General features: G+C 39.3%; 1 protein-coding gene and 1 pseudogene across 2 annotated transcripts; both read left to right on the top strand.

Moving 5' to 3' along the window:
• Window positions 1-399: 399 nt before the first annotated feature.
• On the top strand, window positions 400-4,116 carry CCR8 (C-C motif chemokine receptor 8). 2 transcript variants are annotated; one of them, XM_054483413.1, is made up of 2 exons: window positions 400-548; window positions 3,032-4,116. In XM_054483413.1, the coding sequence occupies exon 2, from the start codon at window positions 3,046-3,048 to the stop codon at window positions 4,111-4,113; it is 1,068 nt and encodes a 355-aa protein (XP_054339388.1). In that variant the 5' UTR covers window positions 400-548; window positions 3,032-3,045; the 3' UTR covers window positions 4,114-4,116. The 2 variants fall into 2 exon arrangements, with proteins under 2 accessions (XP_054339388.1, XP_054339389.1); XM_054483414.1 differs by lacking the exon at window positions 400-548 and having other exon boundaries at window positions 3,038-3,145; window positions 3,319-4,116.
• Window positions 4,117-5,793: 1,677 nt separating this feature from the next.
• LOC129034038 (heterogeneous nuclear ribonucleoprotein A1-like) lies at window positions 5,794-8,112 on the top strand (annotated as a pseudogene).
• Window positions 8,113-11,837: the final 3,725 nt, after the last annotated feature.

The raw sequence follows: 11,837 nt of genomic DNA, 5'->3' as shown, positions 1-11,837 counted from the left end.
GAGGTTTTAAGTTTACAGAAAATCTAGGTAGACAACACAGAAAATTCCCATTAACCCCTGTATTAGTCTGCTAGGACTTCCATAACAAAATACTACAGGCTGAGCAGCTTAAATAACAGAAATTTGTTTTCCCACAGTTCTGGAGGCTAGAAGACCAAGGTGCCCACAAGTCTGGTTTCTGGTGATGCCTATTTACCTTACTTGCAGATGGCCACCTTCTCCCTGTGTCCTCGCATGGCCTTTCCTCTGAGCACATGGAGGCAAGAGAGTGAGCTCTGGTGTGTATTCCTCTACCTAGGAGACACCAGTCCTATTGAATTAGGGCCTGAGCCTTATGATCTTATTTAACCCTCCCTAAAGCCTTTAAGGTGACTAGGTGTGAGGGTGGAGCCCTCAAGAGACTGCCTTCTCTCCATCTGCTGTTTGTAGTGGGAGGACACCTCCAGAGGGGCTGCTGCTCATTGAGCTGCACTCACACATGAGGATACAGACTTTGTGAAGAAGGAATTGGCAACACTGAAACCTCCAGAACAAAGGCTGTCACTAAGGTATGTGCTATAAGCATCCTTGGGGAAGAAGGGCATGAGTAGGCAGGGGCATTTTTATATCTTTAGAGGATAGGCAAAGGGAAGACCAAAATTTCAGAGGTCTAGCACAAGAGGTAAAATTTTTTTTTAAATCTTTGCATTTCCTCAGAGCCCACAAACATGCATGTGTCTTAGTGGCTGACCATGCTCTGGCTGAGGGGAACAAACCATGCCATTTTCTCTGCAGGCCTTTAGGAGAGAGTGAAAACTCCTACAAGAGTAGGAAGGTAGATGATAAGAAAAGATCCTTTATAATACCAGGCATCTGGGAAGATCTGTCCTTGTGCTGGGTACAGGGCTTCTATCAGGTAACTGAAGGACACCTGGGTACTGTTCTTAAGGAAAGAAGCCAGCAAGCAAACTTTCATATGATTAAAGAAGTTGCTGGTGGGTGCCTGTAGTCCCAGCTACTCAAGAGCCTGGGGCAGAAGGATTGCTTGCGCCCAGGAGTTAGGGCTTTGTCTTAGATCACACCTGCGTATAACCACTGCACTCCAGCTTGGGCAACATAGTGAGACCCTGTCTCTAAAAAAATAAATTAATAAATTGCTTGCTTGCTTGTGCTTTCAAATCATAGAAAAGTAGCAGAGTGGATAGGGATGTCTGAATGTAAAGCAAACAAATACCTTGGAAAAATATGTCTGGATTGAAATTGCATTGAATGTATATATCAATTTGAGAAGAATTGTCAAGTTTTATAATTTTTATCTAACTGAATTGCATTTTTATTAGATTTATTCCTAGTAATGCTAGTAATTTTCATTGCTAGTATAATTGGGATCATTTTTCTATTGCATTTATAAAGTTTTTTTTTCTGGTGCTTAGGAAAGCAATTAAAAGAATAAACTGATGAATATCATGCAGATATATCTCTAAAACAATAAGCAAAATACAAAAGGAAAAACAATATATCATTTATGTAAGTTAAAACAATATATCATTTATGTAAGTTAAAACACACAAAAATATATATTGTTTATGGATATATATAAATATGTAAAAGTACGGGGGAAATTGTTTGGAACGATACATACCAAATTGGTTTTAGTTGTTGTTTCTGTTATGGGGATAAGTTGTGTAGTTAAAGGGAACATTAGCTTCATCTCTATTGCATCAGAAATAAAAAAAGAAAGAGGGATGGAAGGAAGAGAGGGAATGAGGGAGGGAGAAAAGAAGGGAGAAAAAAAGAAGGAAGGAAGGAAAAAAAAATAACCCAAAGCGTTGTGAGAATATGTTAGCAGCTGCTAATTCTAGGTCATGGAACTATAGGTATTTACATTTTCTTTGTAAGCTTTGGCTTTTCTCATCTCAGCTGACTCCCTTGGGTTTACATAACAAAATACAATAGACTGAGTGGCTTAAACAACAGAAAATGTTGTTTAACATACTTTTAAAGGCTGGAAGTCCAAGACCAAGCTGCCAATGCGGTTGATTTCTGGTGAGGCTTCTCTACCTGACTTGCTGATTTCAGCCTTCTTGCTGTGTCCTCACATGGTCTTTACTCCATGCACAAGGGGAGCAAAATTTCTTGTGTCTCTTTCTCTTCTATTAAGGACACTAGTTCTATCAGATTAGGGCCCTGCCTTTTTTGGTTTTGTTTCTGTTTTCTTTTTTTTGAGACAGAGTCTCACTCTGTCACCCAGGCTGGAGTACAGTGGCGTGATCTCGACTCATTGCAATCCCCACTTCCTGGGTTCAAGCAATTGTCGTGCCTCAGCCTCCTGAGGTAGCTTGGATTACAGGCATGTGGCACCATGCCTGGCTAATTTTTGTAATTTTAGTAGAGACTGGGTTTTGCACTGTTGGCCAGGCTTGTCTCGAACTCCTGGCCTCAAGCGATCCGCCTACCTTGGCCTCCCAAAGTGCTCGGATTACAGGTGTGAGTCACTGTGAGAGCCAGGGCCCTGCCTTTATAACCTCATTTAACCTTTTTTTTAAATTTAAATTTTTTTTTTTTTTTTTTTGAGACAGAGTCTCACTCTGTCACCCAGGCTGGAGTGCAGTGGTGCGATCTCGGCTCACAGCAACCTCCACCTCTTGGGTTCAAGTGATTCTCCTGCCTCAGCCTCCTGAGTAGCTAGGATTACAGGCATGCACCCACCACGCCTGACTAATTTTTGTATTTTTAGTAGAGACGGGGTTTCGCCATGTTGGCAAGGCTGGTCTTGAACCCCTGACCTCAAGTGATCCGCCCACCTTGGCCTCCCAAAGTGCTTGGATTACAGGCATGAGCCACAGCTCCTGGCCTATCATTTAACCTTAATTACATCTTTAAAGGCCCAAATAGTCTCACCCACTCCAAATAGTCACACCCACACCAGAGGTTGAGCACTTCAACATGTGAATTTGGGGAGGACACAGTTCAGTCCATAACATCCCCCTAATTTTTAAAAAATAAAAATGTTTTTAAGGAGTGAATGTCTTTTATGTGTCTCTGTGACCAGGTCCTGCTGCCTTGATGGATTATACACTTGACCCCAGTGTGACAACAATGACCGACTACTACTACCCTGATATCTTCTCAAGCCCCTGTGATGTGGAACTTATTCAGACAAATGGCAAGTTGCTCCTTGCTGTCTTTTATTGCCTCCTGTTTGTATTTAGTCTTCTGGGAAACAGCCTGGTCATCCTGGTCCTTGTGGTCTGCAAGAAGCTGAGGAGCATCACAGATGTATACCTCTTGAACCTGGCCCTGTCTGACCTGCTTTTTGTCTTCTCCTTCCCCTTTCAGACCTACTATCTGCTGGATCAGTGGGTGTTTGGGACTGTAATGTGCAAAGTGGTGTCTGGCTTTTATTACATTGGCTTCTACAGCAGCATGTTTTTCATCACCCTCATGAGTGTGGACAGGTACCTGGCTGTTGTCCATGCTGTGTATGCCCTAAAGGTGAGGACGATCAGGATGGGCACAACGCTGTGCCTGGCAGTATGGCTAACCGCCATTATGGCTACCATCCCATTGCTAGTGTTTTACCAAGTGGCCTCGGAAGATGGTGTTCTACAGTGTTATTCATTTTACAATCAACAGACTTTGAAGTGGAAGATCTTCACCAACTTCGAAATGAACATTTTAGGCTTGTTGATCCCATTCACCATCTTTATGTTCTGCTACATCAAAATCCTGCACCAGCTGAAGAGGTGTCAAAACCACAACAAGACCAAGGCCATCAGGTTGGTGCTCATTGTGGTCATTGCATCTTTACTTTTCTGGGTCCCATTCAACGTGGTTCTTTTCCTCACTTCCTTGCACGGTATGCACATCTTGGATGGATGTAGCATAAGCCAGCAGCTGGCTTATGCCACCCATGTCACAGAAATCATTTCCTTTACTCACTGCTGTGTGAACCCTGTTATCTATGCTTTTGTTGGGGAGAAGTTCAAGAAACACCTCTCAGAAATATTTCAGAAAAGTTGCAGCCATATCTTCATCTACCTAGGAAGACAAATGCCTAGCGAGAGCTGTGAAAAGTCATCATCCTGCCAGCAGCACTCCTCCCGTTCCTCCAGCATAGACTACATTTTGTGAGGATCAATGAAGACTAAATATAAAAACATTTTCTTGAATGGCATGCTAGTAGCTGTGAGCAAAGGTGTGGGTGTGAAAGGTTTCCAAAAATGTTCAGCATGAAGGATGCCATATATGTTGTTGCCAACACTTGGAACACAATGACTAAAGACATAGTTGTGCATGCCTGGCACAACATCAAGACTCTGATTGTGTTTATTGATGATGTTGAATAAGTGGTAACTTTAAAGGATTCTGTATGCCAAGTGAAAAAAAAGATGTCTGACCTCCTTACATATGCAAAAATGTACCTTCAGAGACTGTCAGTAGGCTGGAAGAAATGGATATTGAAGTTTTGACATCAATGATGAGGCTCCAGTTGTCTATTCATTGACTGATGATGAAATAGCTGGAGTGATTCTGAATCAAGGTGATTGTGATTATAGTGACAATGACGATGATGCTATTAATACTGCATAAAAAGTGCCTGTAGATGACATGGTGAAAATATTTGACAGGCTTATGGAAGGACTAGAGCAGCATGCATTCATAACAGAACAAGAAATTATGTCAGCTTATAAAATCAAACAGAGACTTCTAGACAAAAACCATTGTTGATGAGGCAGATGCCTCTAGAAGAGACGTTTAAAAGCCATCAAACACAATGCCTCATCTTCCCTGGAGGACCCACTTCCTGATCCCTCAACTGTGTCTGATGTTTCTTCTCATGTAAGAAGTAAAAAATAAAAATAAAATAAAATATATTGGTATGTAACTACAGGAAAAAAATAAAAAATATATAGTGGACAGTAACCTTTCAATCAAAACTCAATATCGTAAGTAGAGACTGAAAGCTTACCGTTATTGGTTGTTGTTATTGTTTAACAGCTGATACAGGTATTCTGCTGATGCTACTGCTGCTTAGTTACCATGAACATGTTGTTTTTTCACTATTAATGGTGCATCATATTTTTTACTTTTAAGTACTTACGTGTGAGTAAGTGTAAGAAAATGATTGCTTATCAGTAGTATCAATGATTTACTCAATATCTGAATCACCTTGATTCAGAACCATTTCAGCTGTTTCACCATCAGTCAATGAATAACAGCCTCATTATCGATGTCAAAAACTTCAATATCCACTTCTTTTAGCCTCCTGTAGACTCTGGAAATATATTTTTTGCATATGTAAGGAGGTCAGACTTTTTTTTTTTCACTTGACATACAGAATCCTTCAAAGTTACCCCTAGTTCAACATCATCAGTAGACAAAATCACAGGGCAGAGGTTGTGCCAGGCATGCACTACTATGTCTTTAGTCGTTGCGTTCCAAGTGTTGGCAACAACATATATGGCATACTTCAGATAAGTTCAGAGTCAGGAAAGATGATGGTGCCAAACAACCACAAATATTCTACATAGGTGGCTGAAACAGTGACATCTTTGCTTTCTGATGATTCAACATACACAAACTTTGTTGCATGCACAAAATTATTAAAAATTTTGGCTGGGCACGGTAGCTCATCCCTGTAATCCAGCACTTTGGGAGACTGAGGTGGGCAGATCACTTGAGGTCAGGAGTTCAAGACCAGCCTGGCCAATATGGTGAAATTCCATCTCTACTAAAAATACAAAAATTAGCCTTTCTGCTTGTAAATTCCACCAAAGAAGCACCGTTAGAGTCTCTCTTCTCACTGCCATCATGTCTAAGTCAGAGTCTCCTAAAAAGCCAGAACAGCTGAGGAAGCTCTTCATTGGAGTGTTGAGCTTTGAAACAACTGATGAGAGCCTGAGGAGCCATTTTGAGCAATGGGGAATGCTCACGAACTGCATGGTAATGAGAGATCCAAACACCAAGCGCTCCAGGGGCTTTGGGTTTGTCACATACACCACTGTGGAGCAGGTGGATGCAGCCATGAATGCAAGGCCATGCAAGGTGGATGGAAGAACTGTGGAACCAAAGAGAGCCGTCTCAAGAGAAGATTCTCAAAGACCAGGTGCCCACTTAACTGTGAAAAAAAATTTGTTGGTGGCCTTAAAGAAGACACTGAAGAACATCACCTAAGAGATTATTTTGAACAGTATGGGATAATTGAAGTGACTGAAATCATGACTGACTGAGGCAGTGGCAAAAAAAGGGGCTTTGCCTTTGTAACCTTTGACAACCGTGACTCCGTGGATAAGACTGTCATTCAGAAATACCGTACTGTGAATGGCCACAACTGTGAAGCTAGGAAAGCTCTGTCAAAGCAAGAGATGGCTAGTGCTTCATCCAGCCAAAGAGGTCGAAGTGGTTCTGGAAACTTTGGTGGAGGTCATGGAGGTGGTTTCAGTGGGAATGACAACTTTGGTCGTGGAGGAAACTTCAGTGGTCATGGTGGATTTGGTGGCAGCCATGGTGGTGGTGGATATGGTGGCAGGGGAGGTGGCTATAATGGATTTGGTAATGATGGAAGCAATTTTGGAGGTGGTGGAAGCTACAGTGATTTTGTCAATTACAACAATCAGTCTTCACATTTTGGACCCATGAAGGGAGGAAACTTTGGAGGCAGAAGCTCTGGCCCCTATGGTGGCGGAAGCCTATACTTTACCAAACTACGAAACCAAGGTGGCTATGGCAGTTTCAGTAGCAGCAGTAGCTATGGCAGTGGCAGAAGATTTTAATTAGGAAACAAAGCTTAGCAGGAGAGGAGAGCCAGAGAAGTGACAGGGAAGCTATAGGTTACAACAGATTTGTGAACTCAACCAAGCACAGTGGTGGCAGGGCTTAGCTGCTACAAAGAAGACATGTTTTAGACAAATACTCATGTGTATGAGCAAAAATCTTGAGGACTGTATTTGTGACTAATTGTATAATGGTTATTTTAGTTTCTGTTCTGTGGAAAGTGTAAAGCATTCCAACAAAGGGTCTTAATGTAGATTTTTTTTTTTGCACCCATGCTTTTGATTGCTAACTGTAATAGTCTGATCATGATGCTGAATAAATGTCTTTTTTTTTCTAATGTGCTGTGTAAGGTTAGTCTACTCTGAAGCCATCTTGGTAAATTACCCCCAGCAGTGTGAAGTTAGAATTCTTGCAGGGTGATGCAAGGTTCTATTTGGAATTTATATACAACCTGCTTGGGTGGAGAAGACATTGTCTTCAGAAACCTTGGTGTAGTTAAACTGATAGTTATTGTTGTGACCTGAAGTTCACCACTGAAAGAGATTACCCAAGCAAAATCATGTAATTATTGGTTATAAAAATGATTGTTGGCACATCCTATGCAATATATCTAAATTGAATAATGGTACCAGGTAAAATTATAGATGAGAATGAAGCTTGTGTATCATCCATTATCATGTGTAATTAATAAATGGTTTAATGGTCTTGAAAAAATAAAAATACAAAAATTAGCCAGGTGTGGTGGCTTGTGCCTATAGTCCTGGCTACTTGGGAGGCTGAGGCAGGAGAATCACTTGAACCTGGGAGGCAGAGGTTGCCGTGAGCAGAGGTCACGCCCCTGCTCTTCAGCTTGGGCAACAGAATGAGACTTTGTCTCAATAAATATGTTAAATTAAATTTATAAAACTACTGTGGTGGTTAATACTGAGTGTCAACTTGATTGAATTGAAGAATACAAAGTATTGATCCTGGGTGTGCCTGTAAGGGTGTTGCCAAAAGATATTAATATTTGAGTCAGTGGGCTGGGAAAGGCAGACCCACCCTTAACCTGGGTGGGCACCATCTAACAGCTGCCAGCATGGCTAGAATATAAGCAGGCAGAAAAATGTGAAAAGAGAGACTGGCCTAGCCTCCCAAACTACATCTTTCTTCTGTGCTGGATGCCTCCTGCCCTTGAACATCAGACTCAAGTTCTTCAGTTTTGGAACTCAGACTGGCTCTCCTTGCTCCTCAGCCTGCAGATGGCCTACTGTGGGACCTTGGGATCATGTGAGTTAATACTTAATAAACTCATATATATATATATATATATATATATATACCATTAGTTCTGTCCCTCTAGAAAACCCTGACTAATACAACTACCTTCAGGCTATGTGTATAAGGTATATATAAAACATAAATGAATTCTGTGTTTAGACCTGGGTCCCATCCCCAAAATATCTCATTATGTATACACAAATATTCCAAAATCTAAAAAACAAAACAAAACAAAACAAAAAACCAAAATCTGAAACACTTCTGATCCCAAGCATTTAGGATAAGGGATATTCAACCTGTACGTTGAAATATTTAACTATGATTGGAGGTTTGTCTATTTTTCATTTTAATTATGTAAATTTTTGCAGTACACATCTTGAAGCTATGTTATTAGGTGAATGCATAAATAGTATTGTTATGACTTTTTATTGAATTGACTCTTTAGCATTATAAAATGCCTCTTTCTCTCCAGTAATACTTCTTGTCTTAGTATCTACTATGCTTAGCATTAATATAGCCACACTGGTTTTTCTTTTGATTAGTGTATATGTTGTGTATTTCCATGTTCTTTCACTTTAAACCAAACAACTCTCCTATATTTAAATATTATAATATATTATATATTAATATTATATTATTATTATATTTTAATGTTATTTAAATATTCTTTTGTAAGCAGAATTTATTTAGTTTGGGCTCTTCTTTTCTCACAGAGAGACAGAGGATTTTATTGCCACAAAGACAAAATCATATTTAGGTAAAATATTCTGTGGGATTCCATTACAGAGCATGCAAAAGGTTGATTTCAGATTTCAAAATAATTTTTATCTTTTATTTTCTGGTTTAACAATGTAACTTCAATTACAGAGGACACACTCTTCAAGGCTAATGGACTTGAATCCAATCATCTTGAGAAAACATCCAAATAGCTTTCTCTTAAAATGTTTTAATATGTGCTTATGATATTTATACCATCCCTCAAAAAAGTGTAGGCTTCTGAAAAACATAAAAAGGTCTCTTTTTTCTTCTGCTCTAGACATAAATTCACTTAATTCTGAATATTCTGGGAGCTCCATTATTATGTTGAGATCAGCAATAACAAAAGACAAATTCCTCATTCTTAATTTCCAGAATCTGAAATACAAATTGAAATCTAACCACGTGGCAATTTCCTGATAATCTGTGTTTTTGTATAACTTTTGTACTCTTTTCTGTCATCTCAGTGGTTAAGGCCTCTGTTTTCTTGGAATACAGTCTGTATCAGCAATTCCACATTCATGGATTCAACCAACCACTGAAAATATTTTTTGTATTTTTTATTTTTTTAAAAAATACAAAGTCAAAAATATAGTATAATAACTATTTACATAGCAAATACCTTGTATTAGGTAATGTAGGTAATCTAGAGATAATTTAAAGTATACAGGAGTATGTGAATATACTAAGCCATTTTATATTAGAGACTTGAGCATCCTCCTATACTTCCAGGGGTTCTAGAACCAATTCCCCATGGATACCAAGGAGACTGTAATTTCTTACACTGATGTCAGTAACCATACTTAGAAATGGAAGTTCTGATTCTAAATGTCTAAGGTTACTTCTTAGATCTTTTGAAGGCTGCTATCCTTCAGAAATTGGTATATTTCTTGAAATTTTTGGACTCTGGAGGTCTCTACTCAGGGTGTAAGTAGCTCTGCTATGGGCATCTTCCCAAGCACATCGAGCCAGGGTGCACTCCTATCGAACCAGCTCTTGAGCTTGGTGGGGGAGGTGGGAGAGCGAGAAGGGACTCCATGACCCAGCATATAGAATTTCACATTAACATAATATTCCAGGGGTATTATGTCCCTGCACACATTGCCATAACTGTCTCTAAGCAGTGCCTACACTTGGAGAGAGTTTGTTCATTTTAAGCAGAAGCCAAAGAGTACCACCTTTTGTATTTTTATTTATTTATTTTTAATTGTTTTATTTTATTTTATTTTTTTTGAGACAGGGTCTCATTCTGTCACCTACCCTGGAGAGCAGTGGCATCATCTCAGCTCACCCCAGCCTCAACCTCCTAGGCTCAAATGATCCTCCCATCTCAGCCTCCAGAGTGGCTGGGACTACAGCCAAGTTCCACAACACCCAGCTAATTATTGTATTTTTGTAGAGACGGAGTCTCCTCATGTTGCCCAGGCTGGTCTCAAACTCCTGGGCTCAAGTGATCTGCACACCTTGGCCTCCCAAAGTGCTGGGATTACAGGTGTGAGCCACCATGCCTAGGTGTCTTGTATTTTTAAAATCCAGTATAATAATCTTTGCCTCTTAATTGTACTGTTTAGTGCATTTACATTTAATAAAAGTATATAAAGCAACAGCACAAAGACAAGAGGGGATAAATGGAGGTGTAAACAGAGTTAAACATTTTTATGGTTCTTACATTACTTGACAAATATTTAAGTCCTAACTTAAGATTAATCACAATAGGTTAGAGACGAGTATTGAAATTTCTAGGATAACCAGTAAAAAAAAGTACAAGTACATATAAATACAAACTAATGGAAGAAAAAGAAATTAGAATGATAGTTGACTAATACAAAACAAGCCAAAAAACAAGCCAAAAAACAAAAAACAAAACAAAACAAAAAACCAGGAAATGGGTATAGCAAATAGAAAACAAATAGCAAGATGGTAGAATTAAACTCAACCATATCAGTAACAGATATCAACCCAAAGCTCTCATATCATTGAGTTGCTAGGCCAATCCTGAAACCTCCTACTGTTAGAATCCTTTGTTTTAAATGAAGGTAAAACTTACATAAAACTTACCAGTTAATCATTTTAAAGTGTATAGTTCAGGAGCTTTTAGTACATTCACAATGTTGTGCAGATATCACCACTATCTAGTTCCAGAACTTTTTCATCACCCCAAATGGAAATCCATTAAGTGGTCACACTCTATTCCTTCTCCCTCCATCCCACTCCAAGCACTAATCTGCTTTCTGTCTCTATGGATTTGACTATTCTGGATATTTCATATAAATGGAATCATACAATATGGGACCTCTAGTGTCTGGCTCTTTTTATTTAGTCAAATGACACTTTTTTTGTGAGCAAAATGAACCCTGACTTTTAACTTTGGTAGTACCAAATGAGGTATGTTGGACTAACCATTCTATTGTGGAGAGAGAAAAAGCTGGACAAAAATTAAAAATATATATGTATCCAATTACTTGAAAGTTAATGGATAATTATAAAATCTTGGAAAAGACACAAATCCAGCATTTGGGTCTGTTTTTCCCCTGGAGATATTGCCAATTTCAGACAAAGCTTCTGCAAGCCTGAGAATCTCAGTAGCATTTTTGACTGACTCACAGGGGTAGGAGATTAAAATTGGACCTCAGTACTTTCCAAAAATGGATGCTGGCAAATCTCTTCTGTCTTAGGATGGGTCCCTTAGTGTAAATCAGACATAGGGCAGCCCTTGAGGGAACTGGCACCTAACTTCCAGTTTTCTCAATCCTTAGAAATTGGTTTGAGGCAATCTCAGGTTGCTATCATTCCCCCAGGAACCAGATAGAATCAAACATTAATCCTCTCTAGAGGAAGATAATACCATTCTATTCGTCAATCATTACTACAGTTTTCTGATTATTTTTGAAAACTTATATTGTGTTTTTGGCACACGATAAAAATAGCCAGGCACATGAAGAGACATGACACCATACACAAGAAAGACCAGAGGCAAAAAACAGAAGGGGCAGAACTACAGGAGCAACAGATACAGATGGGGCAGATTAGGCTTTAAAAACAACTATGCTAAGGAGAAATGAACT

The sequence above is a fragment of the Pongo pygmaeus genome, chromosome 2, assembly GCF_028885625.2.
Source record: "Pongo pygmaeus isolate AG05252 chromosome 2, NHGRI_mPonPyg2-v2.0_pri, whole genome shotgun sequence".
Taxonomy (NCBI): Eukaryota; Metazoa; Chordata; class Mammalia; order Primates; family Hominidae; genus Pongo; species Pongo pygmaeus.
This window is presented reverse-complemented; position numbering and strand designations above follow the sequence as displayed.

Coding starts and splice junctions, on each gene's coding strand:
- CCR8 (XM_054483413.1), top strand. CDS start 3,046: ATGGATTATACACTTGACCCCAGTGTGACAACAATGACCGACTACTAC.